We start from the raw sequence: 20,425 nt of genomic DNA, 5'->3' as shown, positions 1-20,425 counted from the left end.
GTCCAAACTTTGGCCCGCTCCGCCGCCCAGCGGAGTGGGCAATGGGTGTGTGTTAAATAAGGGCACGCTGCCTGTGTGTCGTCGTCGTCGTCCCAGCAGTCACACACCCAACACGCATGCCCATCCGCTACTAAAGCCTGACCTCACCATTCACACCCTCCGTCTTGACCCAACACCGCTATCGTCTGGTAAGACGAATCCTCCCAAGCCGCCGACGCCAACCCCTCTTGTCATTTCCTCAACTCCGAGCCCTGGGTTGTGTTAAGCACCGTCCTCTTTGGCCCTGTTCGTCCTAAATTCCGCCGTTCAACCTGCCCCGCCCAATTTGCCTTTTCAAGCGAGCAAGGGGTGATCGTCCATTTCGGCCTATCAGCTACTAGTCCTTGGCACACGGCATTACTACACTGTCCACCACTCTCCCCCTCCACCTTACACACACTTATAACACCGGACCCGCCGCCTGCTCCTCTCGGCACCATAGACAGACTCATTAACACGCCTGTCCGCCCTCACCCAGCCCTCTTCACCCACGCCCCATTGTCACTGCCAGCTCAGCACTGGCCACTAGCCTCTAGCCTCTACCCCGGATTGCCACCGTCCTTGTCGCGTGACAGCACTCCGCACGTCACCTTTCACTCCGCCACCACGACTTCCACAACCACATTGCCGTCTCTCAAAACGTCTCGCCACAACCCGGCTCGCAAAAGAATCTATCTCGACATCACCTAAACCACAGCAGCAACCGCAACAATGTGTGTCGCCGAACTCTGCGTTACAGTGCTTCCATGCAAGCACCGCTGGTACCATCTCGTCCGCCCATGCACTCCTTCTAGCAACCTCTCCACATGCGGCAAGAAGCTAGGAATCTCAGGATGGGAGGTCAAGTGCAACCACTGCCCCTACTGCCACGGCCACGTTTCTGAGTTTGAGTACAAGCTCATTGGTGATGGCCCAGCTCCTCCCGTTGGATCCCTATCCGGACTTGCGCGTGCACACTCTACCTCACTCAACGCAGCCCGTCGCGACATCCGCCTCGACAACATCACCCGCACCGACAGTGCCACCAGTGTAGGCAGCAAGAGCAGTCTCGTCACAGCCGCATCAGAGAAGAACCGTGCCATGAACTCGCGCCTGGATGCCTACTTCTTCCCCTCGCCCGACTCCCCATACCCTGCCGTCCGCGAAGACGACAACGAGAGCAACCCTGGTGGAAGCCCCAGCGACACTTCAGTCAGCGACTACTCCAGCGTCCGCCACGCCTCCATCTCCATGCCAGCTGGCGCAGAGACGCACAAGGCCAACATGCTCTCACGTGTGCGCCAACGAACCAAGCGCATCTCTGGCATCTTCCGGTGATTGGGCCACTTGATGCTAGCCACTTGTTCGTTTCCTTTACTCTCCTCTCCTCTCCTCTTCCTACCCTGTGGTAGCCTGGATAGCGCCGCTCAGAGCCAAGGCGCGCAGGTCTAGACCGTGGCGAAGAAGCGGTTCTCCGCCGGATCCACACAGCCACACAGGCACCAGCCCTCGGCCCGGATAAACATGACGATGGCACAATCACATGTGCATTGGCCACAGCTCCCGGGTCAAGTAGCATTACCACCGCTACGACCACTACTCCACTCTTTATTTGCAGCGTCTGCTTTTTTACCTTTTGGATTGTCTAGCGCCTTCTGATTTCATGTTTATACTTTGGATACCCACTGTTCTGATGCGCGTGTTACGCATCAGCATGTCTCGGCCACGGGGACATGGGCGTTTTTCATTTCGGCCCCCGGCGTTTATACGGAAAAAGACGGGGATCGGGTTTTATGGATTTTGGATGGGCGCATCTTACAGTCATGGCACGGGCAAGGGATGATGTGCTCCGCTACTGGTTGTGGCATGGCTTTTACGAGGTCTATTCTTGGCGTTGGGCTGCGATGCAGGCAAAATCACACTGTCGAGGGCAAACGGGTGTGCGTTCCCTGACAGGAACGAGCACAGGCGCCGTCGCCGCACAGGGTTCGCTTATTCTTCTTGTTTGGCCTCGTTGCTCCCAGCTACGCCGTTTCACGAATCGCATGGAATCCGTTTGTGCACATTTTGTTCTAGAAGCTAGCTTTTTTTTAGTTGGAAATAACCCGTTGTTTTTAACCACTACTCGCATCTTGTTACGTGTTTGACGACTCTACTCTACTCTAGGCCTGGCTCTACCCACTGTCCACACCGTATATTGAGAGTGCAGCGACGATAACTGTCTGACCGCTACAAGCGGAGCCAAGAGGACAAAGTTATCGCCTAGGGGAAGAGACTTGTACACCGCAAAGCAAGCATCGAGGGCTTGGCTTCCGCCCGCCGGATCCACGGCGATTGACCCAGACAGCCGCTACTCCATGCCCAGCGTCGCCAGTAGTGTAGGAGTAATAAGCAAAGTTAATGCGGGCAAAGACAAAATCATGCCACTGGCCGCGCTCTAGATGGCTGCTTTTGTGCCACCCTGCCGAGCCACACCACCTGTGCCACATCTCCACCCTCCCTCAGCACTGTTTCGGCGTCACTCTAGACCCCCTCACAATGCACGGACGCGTCATCGGCCTTTTTTTTTCCAAGTCTTCCTCTGCCCACTCGCCGCGCTATCGATATCCACCCGCAGTCATACTTACACTACAGGACATGGCTGCAGGCTACTCTAGCTGTACATATTTCGACGGAGCTCCAGGATACGTAGCTGCAGCCATGCTTGTCGCCTGCTCACTGCCAAGGCCCGGTACTTGGTGAAAATGCTCGCACTGGCACTCGAGAGTGGATAATGGCCAGGGGAAAGGGCGAGGGGTGTGTTACACATACACACACATACTCATATGTACATACAGCCATGTATGCATGTAAGTACATCTGTGCAAAGTTACGTACATGCATGCGGATATCAACCGACGCCACTGCTGCCTTTCCTCCGCCGTCGTCGCCGCGCCCGCGATCGCCGCCGTCACCGCGCATGGCTTGCAAAATATTTTCGATCCCCAAGGCAAACACTTCACATCACCCCGGGATGGAGGTCTGCCAAGGAAATCCTTCACGCCAGCAGCGGTTATCCTTTCACATCCTCCCTACGTGTTACCTTCTCTTGCTCTATGCTGCCGCGATTAGCATTTCTCTCCCTCCACCCCCCCCCCCCCAAACTCTATTCCCCTAACACCTATCGTATGACAACCCGCTGCCGCGACCACCTTCCCTAGGAGTAGATGTTGACAACTCTCCTACCCCAACTTGGATATCCGCAATAGTAGGATAAGGTTTCGGCGAGAACGGCCAAAATATGGCAACTCACGCGCATCATCAAGATCATCGTTCGATTAGTCATGTTGAGTGTCCTTCAAGTTTTCTTGACCTGCCTGTTTGGAACCTTTGTTTCCTCGACTATGAATTCGGATGCTCGCGCACACACACACACACACACACACACACACACACACACACACACACACACACACACGCAAACAAGGGTGAGCTATCGTGCAGGCTTGGACAAAATCAAGCTATACCAAGCACCGTCAATGAACCAGATTATCGTTTCTGCTTTCTTTTTACCCCTCTTTCCTGCGTCTTTTTCGTCTTGATTTTCCTTTTCGTACCTCAAGTCTGTGTGATGGTCCTGAAAGTTTGGTTCTGGTGATGCTTCGTCAACGCCGATCGCAGCCTTTGACGAACCTTGAAAGAAGAAAAACACCACGAAACAGCGGGTTGTACGAGAGGGAAGCGGTTCGTGCACCGAAAAAAAACAAAAGTTAAAGTGACATTAAGCTTGCCCAGCCCGCGATCAGCATGCTTGTTACGTTCTTGCCGTCGTCAAGGGTTGCTGGGAATAAACAAAGTTTCCCAAAGTCGACGCACGGTAAAGTTTGATTTATCGGAGGGTATGTGCTCCAGAAAGAAATGTTTCACGCACGTCCACGCACGTCAGTGACGATCCCCGGAATAAATAAAAAAGGTCCAAAGGATAAGCATAGCTAAGAGATTGCAAGTGCGAGGCTTGTTTTCGGCCGACCCGCTATATTTGCGTCGCACGACATCCCCCCTCCAGTGTTGCGGTTTCTGTTACATTGCAGAACAGCATCGAACCGGCGGCCAACCGTATTCGTGACATTGGGTTTGTGTTACGTTGTACCACTCATAGTACCTTGTAATGCAACAGAAACACAAACAAATCCCCCCTTCAGCCACAGCTAGGTGTCGAAACAACCTATCCAACCAACCCACGTCTGTACGACTCAGCTGCAGTCACAACCCTTACCCCTACCTACTACTTGCTCTGTGTGACAACGAGACAATCTCAATTCACACATCCCCACGTAATCCCACCCCTCTTCTCAATCTCCATGCCCCATCACTCCCAGACCAAACCCACTCCACAAATGCAAAAGTCACCAGTACCAGTACCATCCCTTCTCTCCCTCCTTCCCCCCTCCCTTCTTCAACAAAACCAAAAAATCCGCAGATCGCAAAATTCAAGCTTTTTTTTAAGCCCCATTTCCTCTCTTCTCTGGGTAAACCTTTCCCTTTTCCCTTCCCCCCCCCCCCCCCAACACATGCACACTATCAAAAAAAAACAGGAAAAGAGTTTGCAAAAGAAGATCATCCTTGCTAAACTTTAATCTTGGGGGTGTGATATCACATCTCCACCCTCCTCCTGTCTCCACTCTCCTCCTACGTACTATGCGATGTTGCTGTGGGGGTGGGGTGTGACAAGTGCGTAGCTGAAGTTCGATTCAAGCTTTTTTTTTGCGCATACGGATGATCCCGTAGTAATACACTATAGGAAGCAGAAGGGGAAGAGGCTGGGGTGGGAGGTGTAGGGTAAAGGTATAAGGTAGATCCCTTTGAACCCCCTTTGTAGAGAGTGAGGCGAGGGGGGGGGGGCGCCGAGGTTATGTACCTTGTTTTGAGGGTTTCCGTTTGTCCGGGGGTGGTGTGGGTTTTGCTTTTTGGGGGAGGAGGGTAATATATCTGAGGTTGGGATGTGGATGGAGGGTATATAGTACATGGTACCCCCCTGATATTCTAGAGAAGAGTAAGGTGAAGGGGCCGAGGTTAGTCTTTTTTTTTCAAAGGTGTCTCTTTTGGCTAGGGTTGTGTGGTTGCTTTTGTGGGGAGAGATGGGTGGAAGGATGGGTGGGGGAGGTAGAAGCGGGGAGGGGGGTTGTAGATAAAGTACCATGTCTAAGGTTTTGTGGTGGTATATCCGTTATGTACGAGAGTTTCTATGTTGAGCTAGGTTTAATACGCTGGGAGTGATGGAAGGGTTAGGAAAAATAGTATTCGCAAAGGAAAACTTTACACTTTCGTAAGTTGACTTGATATTTATCTACCTTATATAGAACCTTTCATCCCCTTATCCATAAAGTGCTGGTCTTTTGAAGCGCAGTCAGAGCATTTCGTTGACAACTCTATATGGATGGGGGGTGTTCCATGTTTTCGTTATCGTACATGTTAGTCCTGCCTTCATTCGTAGCTATCGGGCTCCATTTTGCCTGCCTGTTCCCACAAGATTATTGTACGTGTTCTTGTCGTCGATGTATATCTACAATCCTCATGCGTGGACTTCCAAGCATATTGAGTAAAATAACACATATTACCCAATATATCTGTTGATTGGATTGGATTGGATTGGATTGGGGGGCCGGGAGGGGGGCCGTTGGCTCATTGTTATCTATTATGCAAAGTAGAAAATCGCCAATTACAAAGCACCAACAAACATACCTTCTGAGATTAGTAGGAGAAAAGATAAGGGAGAAATGCAAAAGGAAAAAAATCTCGTTACAATCGTTTGTTTGCAAGGTCGCACTACCCATAACAACGATATGTATTTAACTAAGAGTGCTGTAGTTGACTTTTTTATTGATCTCATTCAGCTTTTCGATCATAGGGAGGGGGGAGGGGACCTGTTGAAATAGTCGTTAGAAAACCGGTAATAGAGATGAGGCTCTTGGGGGTGGATAAAGAGCAACAATGCCCTATTAGAGCGCAACACATGTTTTTTTACTGTTACCTACAACATAATCCGGTTAAGCAAAATCGGAGTAAAGGCACACTAATGAAAGCCTTAATCTGTAATTCCATGCGACTTCAAATGGTTGGTCATGAGCCTTCCTTGGTAGCTACAATAGAATGGCGAAGTTTTAAGTTTTTTTTTACTTACATCTATCTTACTAAGGCTCTGTGGTGACTATCATATTTTTTCTTATCCAACTAACTCACACCACCTTTGACTTTCATCCATCTCACCTTCATCCTAGAATAACTTCACTCCAGAAATCTTCCCATCTAACATTCAAACGTTTAAACCACACCCCTACTTACCTTCCTTCATTCTATTCTCTTTTCCCTATAAACCCACATTCCTACATACCCCTTTCTCTACTAAGCCTAATATCTCACAATCTCACATCTAACCCACTACCTTAGTACACACAAGACAGTCTAGAAATATGTGTTAGATACGGGAGATGTTGGTACAAAGTACTCCTTACATCTCACACACACACTGATCTACGATTCCGATTCCATTCTCCGCTATAATAATAAGAAGAAAGTAACCCAACGTTTTCTGTCTAAAAACAAATAGCGTTTATACGCCCAGTTTTTTTTTTTAAAAAAAACTACTTTTAGCAGTTGTTGGCACGATAAAGGTGCACGTGGTGAATCAACTTGCAGCTGCAAATACTATAGTGAGGAAGCGGATTGATTGATTGTATCTGTTATCGTGTTGAGTATCTACAGTACCTCCGCGCACGGGCCAATAGGCGGTGACGACGCCTTTGCCAGTGCTCGTGTCGACCAATCAGTGTCGCGGATCAGTAGGACTCAAAGTCGAGTCCTAATTGATTCCAACAGCAGTAATAGGGAATGGGTGGGGCTTTTTTTTGATCGGGGGGAAAGTATGAAATAAGAAGATGTACTTCATTTAAGATCTACTAGTAAAGTCTTAGGTGAAGAGAGAGAGAGGATAGAAGGTAGGTTAAGATTAAGTTGTAATAAAAAAAAGGGGAGAGGGGGGGGGGAGACAGAAGAAGAAGAAGAAGAAGAAGAAGAAGAAGAAGAAGAAGAAGAAGAAGAAGAGGAGAGTAAGTTTTTATAGTGGATATGTATATAAGATGATGAGACATACATTAGTAAAACAAAACCAAAATACACATCGTAAAAAACACAGCAAAACTCATCGAATGGAAACTCCACACTTGGTGATTTCTAGAATAAATAAACTACACATAAGAGAATAAACAAGCCGGCGCATACATCCCGCTTCATGATGCTTGAAATCCCCCCCCCCTCCATATTGTAAGCATACCCATACACTTAGTAAAAACAGAAAGAAGAAGAAGAAAAAAAGAGAAAGAAATTCACCCCCATGATATCCATCTTCGCCCATCGAACTTTAACTGACTACGCTTCATAATTCCCCTTTCACCTTGCGAATCCACATACGCCATATTAACAAAGTAAAAAAAAAGAAAAAAAAGAGAAAGAGAAACCCCCCCTCTTCATGCCTAAACCGAAACTTCACACATATAAATACATATATTCCCACCCCCCCTTCCAGCAATCCCGGCTACTTCTTCGACGTCTTCCCCTGATACTCAATATCATACTGAAAAAAGCTATCCCAGATACTACTTTTCCGTGCATGCGCCTCTCTCCGCGGAGTGCTGGTACTTGGACTCGCCGTGCGCGTGTCAGTCGGGCTAGCGGCTCGATTTGCGACGGGGGAGTTATTCATGGAGCGAAGGCTGGATAGTAGGGTCGGCATGGAGGATTTGCGGGGAGATTGGTATTGCGAGACGGATACCTGTTTGCAGAAAAGTTTTGTCAGTTGGTTTGGACAACCAGAGGGGGAAGGTTTTGAGAGGGGAAGCTTAGATTTACAGGAAGTATAAACCTAAGGTCCCCAGAGTAGGTCGCGCACATTGGTTCCGTTTCCGTCGTAGGCGGTCTTGTCTGGTTCTGCGCCGTTTGTCTCTGTTTCTCGTAGGTGGCTCGGTCCGTGGGTGCCGGCTGGGCTTCCTCCTCGTGTTGCGGTGGCTGAGTTGGGGGTGGAATTGGCGCGCTCGCCTGGTGAGAGGGCTTCTGCCGAGTTGTTTCTGCCTGCTAGAGGTGCACTCTTCTTACTAGTGCCACTGCTGCGACGGCTGTCGAGTGATTTTCCGAGTTGTGTAGCCGGGTCCATCAAGGACTTCTTCTTTGACTTTTGCATCTCGCCTTGCCCGGTTTCAAGACTGCTCTTGACAGTCACGGCGCCTTTGATGCCTGGGGTGCCGGGTGCCATGGCTTTCTCTTCTGTGGCTTCCAGCAAGTACCAGCGCAGTCCATCGGAAAGCTCAAAGGGGTTGTCATCTTCAAACGACACTGCATTGCTCGAAGCAACAGAGCGATCGTCTAACGATGCCCGAGGTGGACCATCCAGGGTTTTGGAGAGGTCAACAACACGCTCTTCTACTTTCGATATGCGTGCTACAAGCCACTCCTTTCCTCCCAATCGATGTGTGTCTTGTTCGCGAAGGAAATAGTGCGGCGCTCCGACATTGAAGGCAGCCCAAGGACGATGCGCGTTGTTACGGGTTGGCAGGAAAAGGGCGAGATCGCCTTCCTTGAACGAGCGATACGCAATCTTATCGTGCGAGTCAGCCTGGAATCGATGTGCTTTGTCGCGGTATGCTCGGGCTTCCTTTTGCCACTTGCGTGCCGTGTGCTCCATATCGCGCATGCGTTTGGCTACAGCATCGCTGAATGTCTCAATGTTGAAGAGATCCAGCTTGGAAATCAGCTCTTGGTAGCGCTGGTCTTCCTCTTCTGGGCTCATTGCTTCTGTCCATTGGAGAAAGTGTAGATCGCCTATATCTTCTAGGAAGCGCTTCAGGGGAGTAGGTGAGGGTGCGGTTGTGCTTCGGCTGATTCCTGCACTGGTATCGGCCATGACAGTGCTATTGCCAAGCTTGGACGCTCTCTGCAATACCATTTCACCATTCTCGTGGGTAATGACGAAACCTAGTGCTTCTAAAAGACGGATCAGGCGTTCGTGTTGTGTGTACAGACGCTGACTGAGATCCTTTGCGCGGGTCATGCGTTGATGGGTACGCGACGAATCGACCTCTTCCAGCTTGCGCAACCTCTTCTCAGCGCGCATGAGCTCGACATCAAGGCTATTGGCGTGGGAGTTCTTCTCGGCCAACTCTGTCTGGAGACGGCCAACCTTGGCTTCCTCCTCCTCCACTCGCTTCCGCAGAGCTTCAGAGCCGGTTTCGCCCTCTGCGAATTTCGAACGAAGATCATGTAGATGGCTCTTCTCCTCTTCTAGTTGTGCGGTAATCGAGGCTGCCTTTGCCTTTTCTGCGTCTAGATCTTCTCGCACCAAAGCAATTGCCTTTTCATGCTCAGCCACCTTGGTGTTGAAGTTGTTCTCTTGTTCCTCAATCCTGGCATGAGCGTTCTCGTTGTCCGACTTTGCCACTGCCACGGCCTGCTGGAGCTCCTTCTGGTAGTTCAGTGACCGCACAGCCACATCCTCGAGCTGCGCAATAAGTGCCGAGTGATCATCAGGTACACTTGTGCCGGGCGAGAGATGGTTGAACACTGTAGCCAATGAGTCGCGTTCTTGTGCCCTGGTAGCTTTGAGCTTGATGATTTCAGCCTGCAGTGCTTCAGTCTCCTTATCTGTGCGAGTCTTTTGCTCGGTCGCTTCCTTGCGCGTCTGCTCTAGCTCAGCAGCGAGTTCTTGTACTCTGGTATCGATACCGATTCGCTCATTGTCGCGACTACCGAGAATGCGATCCAACTCGTCTTCAGCCTCCTCAATCCTAGCCTTGTAGACTCGGATTTCATCTTCTAGTGACTTTCGCTCCTCGGCAAACTCCTTCTGTTGTGCTCGCATGTTCTCCATGATGTTATTTGTAGTAGACATTGCCTCTTCGAATCGGCGTTGTTGATCGGCATCCTCGTCCCTCCGTGATTGGGCTTCATTTTCGAGCTTCGCACGAGCTTCCTTTTCAGCTGCGAGTTCCTGTTCAAGGCGCAAAATGCGACGCTTATCCTCTTGTCCTGTGTTTGTCGAAAGCCGCCGGGAGGAGATGGAGGAACGTCTGGAGTTTTCTTCCATAGGTCTTGGCGAGGCCACACGCGCCGTTGGTGTTGAAGGTTCCGCCGCATCAGGGATACTGAATGATGGAGGTGCACCACCTATAGAGAGCCTGCTGACAGTATTTTGGCGATGTACAAGATCTTCTAGTCGGCGAACACGGCTCTTGTAGCCCCTCAGCTCCTCCTCTAGCTTTGCATTGCCTTCTTTCAACACGCGCAACTCATCATCACCTCTCATCATAAGATGTGAACCTCTGCCAAAAGCCGGCTCATGCACACTGCCCATTTTGAAATTCTTTGCACGCTTGATTTGTTGTTTTGTAGGACGATCCAGATCTTTGATAGCTTGAGCGAATGCCTCGGCTTCAGATTGTTGGCCATCGAGTCTTTGCAGGTCTTTGAGGTAGTCCCGGAGCTCTTCGCGGGTGACTGTAGGCCAAACCGTCTTCTCAGGCTGTACGTTCATTTCAAAACCTAGTGTGCCTCCTTGCACAGCTTCCAGGTTAACCACATCAGCAATGGGTTTCAGCCACCTCTTACGCCGCCGCTCTTCTTCTTCCTGGAAGGTTGCCATTTCTTCAGCAAGTGATGATGTATCCCTTTCCATTCTCTCCATCCATTCTCGCCTCCGGACAGCTTCAACGAGTAGCGTGCCGTATACGTATGGTAGGCGACCGACCAGAGAGATGAGCTCAAAGGCTGCAACGCCCTCCTGCGGTATGCTGATTTGCTCGAGATCTGCGCCCATACTCGCTATAAAGGATTCAATGTTGGCGATGCCCTGCATGCTTTCGACCGAGTTTCTGATGGCTGCATTCTTTTGCTCCACAGCCCGTCGCACGAGATCGCTCATTTCTACACTGTATTCCTGTATGGCTGGTAGGAAGTTTCGGGTATGCAACAAAGCCATCTTGGAGACTTGCGCAACTGATTTAGAGCTTGCCTCGAGCCCCATTACATGCTCAAGGTCTGATTCGACCTTTTTTGCTACTGCATCGATTTCGTTGTACAGGCGGACGGGCTCTTCGGTATCGTCGACCACGGATCGGCTCTGGCTCTGACCAACCGCTTTCAACAAATCGTTGTAGTCTGCTGCAATCCTCTCTAGTTGCATGTTCATCTTGTCCATGCGCTTCCCAAAGGCCTCGCGTACGCGCTGGCTAGTCGCCGTGGCCATCTTGACCGCCTCGACATCGAGGAAGTCCTGGAGCGTCTCACGAACAATCACATTGCTGGGTACATTCTTTGCAGATCGCATCTCCTTGGCCAAAAATCGCTTGAAGTTGAGGATAGCGGAAACTGTTCCTAGCTGTGTAAAATCCCTGTCCAGCCTCCGGACGTTGTCTCCCGCTTCCTTCTCTACCCCGTCATACCACTCCTTTGCTGCTTTATACTTTTGCTCCAACCCCTTGATATGCGCATCATGGTTTCCAACTGCGACTTGTGTAGCCCTTTCGATGGTCGCTTGCTCGGCAAAGTGCTTGGAGGCTATGCGTGACATGGAATGTGACTTCTCGAGAAGCGCAAACGCCCAGTTGCGGCGAGCTTGGAAGAGTGCTTGCCATGCTCCAAGGTCCGTATTGCTGGCGAGATGATTCGGCGCATCGTCGGGAGTGAAGGGATCGGGTAGAGGCGTTGAGGATATGGCAGCCTGCGGGTTGTTGGAGATTTCGCGACTAAATACAAATATCTCCTTCTACAAACAGTTGTGTTAGCATGCAGTGGGTGGGATGTTGTGTGCAAAAAGGATGACTTGCCTCTGTCAATAGCGCTTGTAACTTGACATGCTTGCCTTGGGTTGTGAGCAAGACCTGCTGCTCGGGCGGAATCTCTGTAGTCCTTGAGATCCAATACTTGAGCGCATCGACCGAAGTAAAGGCAACCGGATCAGCGTCAAGACGCTGGCCCGTATGAGCTACAGCAATTTGTAGCGACATGCAGCTCTGCCCTTTTTGCGTGTTGGAGTCTTGTCAGGGCAGCAGCAGGGGCGAGATGGAGAGTAGAGTGTTGAAGCGTGAGCACATGGGACCAAATACCGCCAAGCATGGTTCACGCAGGGATCTGCGCATGGGCCCCGCGACACTGCATCATGGTGAAGGTCAGGCTCGGTCAGATGAACCAGGCCTCGACTGCAATCTTGGAAACACACGGAAACAATATCGGACAGCATGGCAACACGGGGCGATGTCGACATGGTCGACGTGGGTGCGAAAACACAGGATGCGCACGACGACGCGGATTTGCTACAGACAGCGCACAGCGACGCGTTCGCGTTGTCCGATACTGAGTTGTTAGCCCTGCAGCTCTACGACCAGCTCAAGGAACTGGAGCTGCAGCAGAGCCTCGTACAAGCGCAACAAGCAGGCACGTTGAACATGTCAGATTGGGTTAAGCAGGGCGGGGATTAATGCAAAGTGTAGCACAAGCGCATGACTTGTCGGCGCTCCCAGATGACTTGGTGGAGGAGCGGCTGACCATAGCGCAGCGCGAGGCTATGGAAGCGAAGGCAGAGTACGAGATCAGGAACAGAATCACGCACAACGTACTGGTCATGGATCCGGTGCTCAAAGCTGTTCATGGGGGCGAGCGGACGCGATTTGCTGAAAAGTTGGTCTCACGTTGGCTGGCATAGTGTGTGGTTGTCTAATGGCCTACAGGCGCCTGCTCCCACTCGTGACCGAGAACGACACAATGGCCATGACCCATGGTGCTCAAACCGCCAAACTTGCTTCTACTACACGTGCTCTGAGTGCAGCAGAACAAGGAAACATGGTTGCGAACCAGAAGAACCGGGAGCTGGCACAGACGATGCTTGCTTTGGCCGAAGAAATGAAGGCGCAATCAGTGCAGGATATCGAAGACGCGCAGTTGCGCAGCCAGGTGGATGCTGTCGAGAAGCAGCTTGTAGAGTCGAGACGAAGAGTGAAGACGCTCAAGGGGGTACTATCAGGCATGATTGTGGGCAGTGGGATCAACTGGGCTGCAGACGAGGGCTTGACGGAGCTGGTGATGGATGACGAGGAGGATGGGTGAGCTTGTGGTGATAGGGCAGGATAGATGGAGGATGCATGGTGCAGGCGCGGGGGTCAAGGGCAGGCTGAAGTGTGGTTGTTGTGTTGAGATGAAGCTGGGCTGGGTCAGCGGATGCGTGTAGCCAACGTTTGCAGTCTTCTTCTTGTCAAGAGGTGTGTGTGTGTGTGCGCTGGGTGGTGTTTGTTGACCGAGGACGTCATGGCGGTTGCTGGAGCAATGGGGCAGCGACGGAATGGAGCAGTCGCGGGCTCGCTCCAACCTCTGGCCGACTACGGTGACTACGGTCGGGGAAGCGACGGGGGCGCGGTGCCGAACCTCTGACGGGCCGGTCTAGGCGTTGGCGTGCCTGCATGCATGCATACTTTGCATGCCTGCCTGCCCACCCACGAGCTTCTCTGGCGGGGAGTGGGGAGTGGCTCACAGGGCCGCCTGGGCAACAAGAGGCGGCGCTTTGTGCTTGGGGGAGCAGAGGCAAAGGGGCGAGGGAGGGAGGACACTTGGCACAGGAGGCGCGGAGCAGTGTAATGTGTGTGAATGTGGACATGTTGACGGGGCAGGAAAGGAAGAGGCAGAGCCGTGTGGTGGCCAAAAGTGGGCGCATACACTGGGCGGTAGATAGTACGTCGGTAGGGACGGAGGACAGGACAGGACATATTACAAGGCAGGTAAGCAAGCAAATAGTAGTAGATAGGTATAGTCAGTCAGGCAGGTCAGATAGTAGGCTGGGCTGGGCTGGGCTGGGTACATAGCCGTCACCAAGGCCGTGGGCACGACAAGCTGCGGGGTCGGGCACATGAGGCAGACTGGCCAGTCAGCTCGGATGGTTCGTCGAGCTCGTGTAATAGCGAGGGTTTGGTGACGAGGCCATGGAGCCGGCCTGGGTGGCCTCTGGTGGTCGGGGAAGGAGAGCAGGCCGCCGCGCTATTCGAAGATAACGTCAACCAGGGCCGCCTCGCATGCGCCCAACGAATGGTAGACCATGCTCTTCTGCGTGCAATCTAACCAAACTTGAAACTCGCCAGGAGAGAGCAGACGAAGGGGGCGCCCAAGCATGATGCGCGTCCGTGTTGGCCGCGCGCGCTGCGAGGGTGGGTGCAGGCGTGTTTTGGGCGAGGGCGCGGGTGCGGGCCTGGCACACTTGGGAGGATGGATTCCTCAAGGCATTGCGCCTGTCGCCCTCGCTGTCGCCATTGCAATCATCCTCGCCTCTGCTTTCATACTTGCTGCAGTCTCTCTCGCACACCCCCCCTTTGGCGAAAGAAAAAAAAAACGACAGTGCAGCGTGTGCCGTGCGGGCGAGAGTTGGTGCGGTGAGGCAGCGCAGCTCCCGGTAGACAAAGGAGGGGTGGTGGTCCGGGTGCGCTGCTATGCCATGGCTGCAAAACAAGCGTGCTTACCTAATGCCCTCGCCCTGCCAGGCCGCGCTGTGAGGGTCCTTTGCGGCCCTCGCTGTTTTCGCTGCGTGCTCACCAAAACCTCGCAGTGTAGACCGCCCATACAACTCTGGCCTGCAAAACCTTTGGTGAGTCGTCCCCGCCTGCAAATGCCAAAGTCGCTTCATCACCAGCACCCCTTTTCGCAACAACACCCTTTTTGCACGCGTTTTCCCGCCTCTTTTCGCCCTTGTACTCCTCTCCCAGCCCTCTTTCTGCATTTCTGGCGACACCTTCTCTTTCCCTTTCTTTCGTCGTCGCCATCACTGCGCCATCCATCCACGCCCATCCCATACTGACCGCAAAACAGACCTTTATCAACCCCTTCGATTTTGCTGAATCCAGCTACTTTGGTGAGTACTCGCTCCTTCTATCATCGTAAAATCGCGCATCTTCGCGTCGTGTTGTGGTGTTTTGCGACCGCGTCACTCCACGCGCATGCATACCAGCCAGCCCTGCAACCGCCATTGCCATTGCCTACGCCTTTCCCACCATCTTCCGCTTTTGCCAGCCGACACCGCTACTTTCCACCTTCACCCGTGGCATCGGCCGCTGCATTGCTCTCCTCGTCTCCCTCGTTTTGCTTTCTGTCCAAAATCCCTCTCTTACCTCTCAACCACCACCCAGCTAACCCCCAGCAATAGCACATCAACCAACACCATGCCCAAGGAAAAGACTACCCGCAAGGCTGCGCCTAAGACCAAGGCCGAGAAGAAGAAGAAGGGTAAGTTTTTGCTCACGTGTTCCCACTCCCCTGCTAACCAGCTCCAGACCCCAACGCGCCCAAGCGTGGTCTCTCTGCCTACATGTTCTTCGCCAACGAGCAGCGTGAGAAGGTCCGCGAGGACAACCCAGGCATCAAGTTCGGTAAGTTGATGCTTTTTACCCCCTCGTCTACTCTGTTTCTAACCTTTTTGCCCAGGCGAGGTCGGCAAGCTTCTCGGTGAGAAGTGGAAGGCACTCAACGACAAGCAGCGCCAACCCTACGAGGCCAAGGCTGCTCTAGACAAGAAGCGCTACGAGCAGGAGAAGGCTGCTTACACCGTATGTTTTCCCCATCCCCTGTGTCCCAAAATCACGTGCTAACAAACCTAGGCTGCCGATGAGGAAGAGGAAGAGTCCGAGTAAAGCTTGTCATCGGAGGTTCCTGGGCTCGGGCTTTGCAGTCCGCCTCCTCTCTCTTCAGTTTCCTTTATGTGATCCTTCCTAGGCTTTAATGGGTTCGTGAGTTCTGTCTCGAACATGGGTGTGTACGTGTGTATCTCAGTGTCTTCGGCTAGCCAAATCTGTGTGGTGGTTCCTTTTGCGATAAAGGGAACAGTCACAGTTCAGTCTCATTTCCAGCGCTTGTGACTTGTTCGGTCATGATGTTTGGGGGCGTCTCTTCCTCCCCATCTTCACCCCTCTTTTTTTTTCTTCGACCTTGTGAAAGGGGAAGAAAAGGGGGCAAAAAACATCACGAAGCTCATGACCAAGTCTATGTGTACACTAGTCTAAACTTTGCAGTATGGAGATTTATTTTGCTTGCTGCTTCTATACTTCTTGTTTTTCTGCCCGTCCCACGTGATTCTTGGTGATGTATATAATCCGCAGTTGAACAATACCCGGGTCTCCCAGATCAAAATTCAACATAACCCTCCTTTCTCATAAACAAAAACCACTCACAGTAAACTATACGTGTACCTTTACCACACAATAACCCCGCAAACCAGGGTCCTCCCATTCCCACTCTTTGTTCCCCCTTCCCCTCCCTTTCCCAACCAACCACCCAAACCATCTTCCCTAACCAAAACCCTTTAAACCACACATACACACAGGCATATATTCCTTCCTATTCCATCCTCACCCCATCGAATTCAAGATCAAAAAACAAGTCTACGAAGCGTCGTTGGGCTAGTGGCTATGCTATCGCCTTCCCAAAGCAGCTCCATTTGCATGTGGGAAATGTTATAAAAGGCGGGGATCACGGGTGTAAGTGTCTTGAATGACTAGAGTTCGAATTGGTGGACTGACAGATGGTACAGTCGAACCCCGTACGGCGCATGATTGCTTCTTTTTTGCGGGGTTTTTTTGGGGTTGGTTTGGTTTGGAAGGGGGTGAAGGTGAGGGAATGGAGGAGACGGTAGGGTGGATGTGGGATTTGGGTGAGATGTACAGGGACTTAGTATCGCTTTTTTTTTACTTTAACTTGTCAAATAAATGCCGCAAGTTTATGATTACCATAGTGGCAAGTGTTTTGTTTTAGATTCAACTACACGGTTTCGGGACAGGATGTGGATATTTGGATTATTCACTTCAAAGCATAGTTACTACAAAGATGCACAGCAAAAGTTCAAGCCATGGCAAACATCTTGACCACTGGATACGATAAACACGAACATGATGATAACCCAAATTCTATAATGCACCTCGATACACACTATTTGTCATTCCCAATCATACACACGCTACTCCCTCTGCAACACCACCATAACACCCATGATTCCTAGCATGACTTGCTTCAACCATGGGTGCTCGCTCAGTAGAATGGTAACGTATCCCACAAACGGTATGAAGCCAACGACACTTCCAATCACATCCTCCTTACGGTTAAGGAAGGACTGTCCGCGAGCATAAAGTTCCGTATCGTCTGCAAGGTTATTGTCACCTTTGGTAAGGAGACGGAGCGGAGTTTTACTAAAAAAAAAGGCACAATTGTCAGCACAAATCCCCTTCCACGCAACATGTATCTCCCTCAAAAAATGCCACATTATGTTCCCTAGCCAATGCTACAAAACCAGAACATTAAACAAGTATCAAACTCACCCTCCACCATATCTCCTAACCACCCGATGCACAATCGGAATATCCTTGCCCTTGACATTATACACGACAATCTCGCCAATCTGCGTATCCAAGCCTCTATTCCACAGGAACAGTAGGTCGCCGCGCTGGAAAGCGGGTTCCATGGATCCAGAGAGGACAACGACGATGGGTGAGGGCGAGTCGGCGACGACCGAGAGGCCCTTCCACATCATGAATGCGGTCGAGAGGACGAGTGCGAAGTTGAGGACTTGGGCGGCGAGTTGCCGTGGTTGCATGCCTGCGACGCCGAACATGGTTATTGGTCGGTTTTTTGGGGCGTGCGTGTGTAGGGTGGGAGTTTGTAGGATTCGTGGTGGATGCGTCGAGGTTGGGTTGTCCCGTTTGTGGAATTCCCTGTTGTGAGGGATTGATGTGTCCTTTTTTTTCTTTCTGTGTCCCCGTATGGGTTGGTTGGACAAGTGGGCTTTTGAAAGCGGAAACGAGCGCAGCGGAGAATCTGGCGCGTCGTTTCGTTGGAGGTCGATGGTCGCGGAAAGGGTAAATGCCAGATGTCCTTGGATTGGTTGTTGCGGGCAAGCTTAGTCAACTCCCGAGCTGTGGAGCGACAAACTCCGCAGGCGCGCTTATACAAGGTGCCCGCTGCCAAGACAATTGGTGTACATTGTATACAGGAAGGTCGGAAGGGTACATAGTGGTTAGCGAGAAGAATTGTGCATATTTGGTGAGATGAATACTTATAGAGATGTTTTTTGGTGAAAGAGTGAACAGAGGTCTGATTCAGAACACGTCGTTGCAACAAGCTCTACAGTCCGCTGCTTGTACATTTCCTTGCACATGGCACCCTTGTAGTCGAGGAAACTAACGCTTAAACTTACTAGTACCGAAAATACGCCAACTAAGTATCCGGTCCTTATACTAGTCGAAGAATGTTGAATGAAATATTGCTTCGAGATTCTGGGGATTCGATGAGCGAGGCAGTGTCAGGGAAGATCGAGGAAGATATGCATCATACAGCGACTACTGTAGCATAGATTCGAAGAAACCTCTCACTCTGGCAGTGTACTGTGCGATAATAGTTATCGTCGTAACTGAACGAATCCGATAAGCATGTAAATGCCTAACAGCCGTGTTCAGCCGGCAGTTCAAGAAGTGTACTGAAGTGAACACTGCAAAGCCCGGATCTGGTAAAGGTACTAGAGCTTCAAGGAGCAGCCGATGCAGGTAATAGACAGCAAGGTTAGTCAACATTCCTTCACCTATATAAGCGTATCTCACATCAAGCTTTCTTTGCTAATAACCCCCGTACAGACCCGATCGGTTGAGTTACAACCAGAACATACGTCCGGAACACCATGGAGCAGCTGGAACCGGGCAGTCTGATCCAGTATCAGGGCTCACTGTCTCCTCCACCCTCATGGCCAGCAGTAGTCTGTACAGACGACATGGCACCTAAGGATTTACTGCGAAGTCGCCCGCGCGGTGTTTCTACAATTCTCATATTGATCTTAGGTAGCCTAACATTGTGAGTGTCTTCCGATAAACCCGCAAACATGCTAATTTAGACAGTCGCTGGGCAACCCCAAAAGATTTGAGCGAATACGATCCGTTCATGCCAATTCTACAGGGACAAATGGTAGCAAGAGTGCCGGGCCTAGGAGATGCATATGGAATGGCCAACAACCATCTCGACTCTTCCCTGGACTTGGAGTATTGGCGTGAGAGAGTGGGAGGTACTATAACCATTGATTCTGATCTCGAATTAGACTCTGAAGACTCCATGGACACTGAATTTCAGCAAGCCTTACGCGCAAGCCGAGACGACTACTTGCGCAAGAATCCTGCAAGTAGAAGCTTGCTGACGCCCTCTCAATCGCCCCCAATCGTATTGCCAAGTCCACAAGTTAGTCGTACTGCCGCAACCCAGAACTCTACAAGATTTTTTGGAGTCCCTCTGCCCAACAACACTATAGACCTAACAGACGAGGAAGTCCCTACAGACGAGACCCCAAAACGAACAGAGCCAGCCACAAAACCGTTATCCCAACAGACCTGCATCCTAGACACCACCAACCTCTCCAGCATCTTCAACAAACCAACCAGCGACACCATAGATGGCGAACTGTATGTCCCACTCCCTCCTCCCCTCCCCTTCCCCAAAGCTAACAGCACCTCTTCCAGTACCCAAAGCAAACACTTCATCCACGTCCCCGTGGGCCCCAAATCCCAACTCCGCGTCCTCCCCCAGCAATCCCTCTGGAACAGACCCTACTTCCGCGACCCGCGCCGCGGCCTCAACCACTTCGACTACATCGACAACACATGGATCCTGCGCCATCCAGCCCTGCGTCACATCAACCCCGCCGACTTCGACTTTGCAGCCGAGTACCTCGAAAGCGACGACTTTGGGATCCGATTACCGCTCGATCCGCGTAGTAGTAGTAGTAGTAGTAGTAGTAGTAGTAGTAGTAGTAGTAGTAGTAGTAGTAGTAGTAGTAGCAGTGATAATTACAGCATAGTGGAGCAGCAGGGCTATGCGGCGTGGAGTGTTGCGGATCGCCTTGATATGCATGATCTTATGGAGCATGTGGTGGATAAGCTGGAGGGTATCACGCCGGGTAGGGATGAGATGATGGTGTTTGCGTGTCGGATTTTTGGGAAGAAAGGGGGTGGGGATTTGCCGGGGCATTATCGGCTCAAGGAGTATTTGGCTAGGTTTATTGCGGAGGATTGGTGGGGGTATGTGAGGGAGCTGGGGGAGTGGTTTGTGGAGAGGTTGGAGGGGTTGCCTGAGTTGGAGAGGGATGTGTGTGAGAAGCGGTTGGAGGCGTTGAATGAGCGGTTGGATAGGGAGGAGGAAGAGGAGGAAGAAGTGGAAGGCGGGGAAGATATGGAGATTGATTGAGCAGCTCTTTTGTGAAGGGATCATTATCAACGCGTAGACAATGGCGTAAGAAAGGCGTGACGGCTTTGTACATCCATAGCATCCACGTTACTATTCAAGATTTGGTTCTGTATCCTGTGACAAAAACCAACTCGAACCAGAA

General features: G+C 51.3%; 9 protein-coding genes across 9 annotated transcripts; 7 read left to right on the top strand and 2 right to left on the bottom strand.

Annotated features, from left to right (window-relative positions):
* Positions 1–750: 750 nt before the first annotated feature.
* Positions 751–1,356, top strand: COCCADRAFT_1881 (uncharacterized protein; the record flags this gene model as incomplete). Its single annotated transcript, XM_007710319.1, has 1 exon — positions 751–1,356. One exon carries the CDS (start codon positions 751–753, stop codon positions 1,354–1,356), a length of 606 nt encoding a protein of 201 aa, XP_007708509.1.
* Positions 1,357–3,298: 1,942 nt separating this feature from the next.
* COCCADRAFT_86252 (uncharacterized protein) lies at positions 3,299–3,655 on the top strand (the record flags this gene model as incomplete). The annotated part of the gene is made up of 1 exon (XM_007710380.1): positions 3,299–3,655. One exon carries the CDS (start codon positions 3,299–3,301, stop codon positions 3,653–3,655), a length of 357 nt encoding a protein of 118 aa, XP_007708570.1.
* Positions 3,656–7,915: 4,260 nt separating this feature from the next.
* COCCADRAFT_86329 (uncharacterized protein) lies at positions 7,916–12,047 on the bottom strand (the record flags this gene model as incomplete). The annotated part of the gene is made up of 2 exons (XM_007710379.1): positions 7,916–11,806; positions 11,895–12,047. The coding sequence occupies 2 exons, from the start codon at positions 12,045–12,047 to the stop codon at positions 7,916–7,918; spliced, it is 4,044 nt and encodes a 1,347-aa protein (XP_007708569.1).
* A 231-nt stretch (positions 12,048–12,278) lies between these two features.
* On the top strand, positions 12,279–13,143 carry COCCADRAFT_1879 (uncharacterized protein; the record flags this gene model as incomplete). The annotated part of the gene is made up of 3 exons (XM_007710318.1): positions 12,279–12,497; positions 12,596–12,717; positions 12,768–13,143. The coding sequence occupies 3 exons, from the start codon at positions 12,279–12,281 to the stop codon at positions 13,141–13,143; spliced, it is 717 nt and encodes a 238-aa protein (XP_007708508.1).
* A 1,372-nt stretch (positions 13,144–14,515) lies between these two features.
* On the top strand, positions 14,516–14,875 carry COCCADRAFT_86505 (uncharacterized protein; the record flags this gene model as incomplete). The annotated part of the gene is made up of 1 exon (XM_007710378.1): positions 14,516–14,875. One exon carries the CDS (start codon positions 14,516–14,518, stop codon positions 14,873–14,875), a length of 360 nt encoding a protein of 119 aa, XP_007708568.1.
* Positions 14,876–15,236: 361 nt separating this feature from the next.
* COCCADRAFT_86510 (uncharacterized protein) lies at positions 15,237–15,662 on the top strand (the record flags this gene model as incomplete). The annotated part of the gene is made up of 3 exons (XM_007710377.1): positions 15,237–15,300; positions 15,342–15,443; positions 15,499–15,662. The coding sequence occupies 3 exons, from the start codon at positions 15,237–15,239 to the stop codon at positions 15,660–15,662; spliced, it is 330 nt and encodes a 109-aa protein (XP_007708567.1).
* A 281-nt stretch (positions 15,663–15,943) lies between these two features.
* On the top strand, positions 15,944–16,153 carry COCCADRAFT_86453 (uncharacterized protein; the record flags this gene model as incomplete). The annotated part of the gene is made up of 1 exon (XM_007710376.1): positions 15,944–16,153. The coding sequence occupies one exon, from the start codon at positions 15,944–15,946 to the stop codon at positions 16,151–16,153; it is 210 nt and encodes a 69-aa protein (XP_007708566.1).
* An 870-nt stretch (positions 16,154–17,023) lies between these two features.
* On the bottom strand, positions 17,024–17,674 carry COCCADRAFT_1877 (uncharacterized protein; the record flags this gene model as incomplete). The annotated part of the gene is made up of 2 exons (XM_007710317.1): positions 17,024–17,252; positions 17,382–17,674. The coding sequence occupies 2 exons, from the start codon at positions 17,672–17,674 to the stop codon at positions 17,024–17,026; spliced, it is 522 nt and encodes a 173-aa protein (XP_007708507.1).
* A 1,059-nt stretch (positions 17,675–18,733) lies between these two features.
* On the top strand, positions 18,734–20,283 carry COCCADRAFT_1876 (uncharacterized protein; the record flags this gene model as incomplete). The annotated part of the gene is made up of 4 exons (XM_007710316.1): positions 18,734–18,903; positions 18,948–19,502; positions 19,560–19,810; positions 19,898–20,283. The coding sequence occupies 4 exons, from the start codon at positions 18,734–18,736 to the stop codon at positions 20,281–20,283; spliced, it is 1,362 nt and encodes a 453-aa protein (XP_007708506.1).
* Positions 20,284–20,425: the final 142 nt, after the last annotated feature.

This window comes from Bipolaris zeicola (genome assembly GCF_000523435.1).
Source record: "Bipolaris zeicola 26-R-13 unplaced genomic scaffold scaffold_17, whole genome shotgun sequence".
Taxonomy (NCBI): Eukaryota; Fungi; Ascomycota; class Dothideomycetes; order Pleosporales; family Pleosporaceae; genus Bipolaris; species Bipolaris zeicola.
The sequence above is the reverse complement of the archived record's forward strand: the minus strand, read 5'-3'. Positions and strand labels throughout refer to the sequence as shown.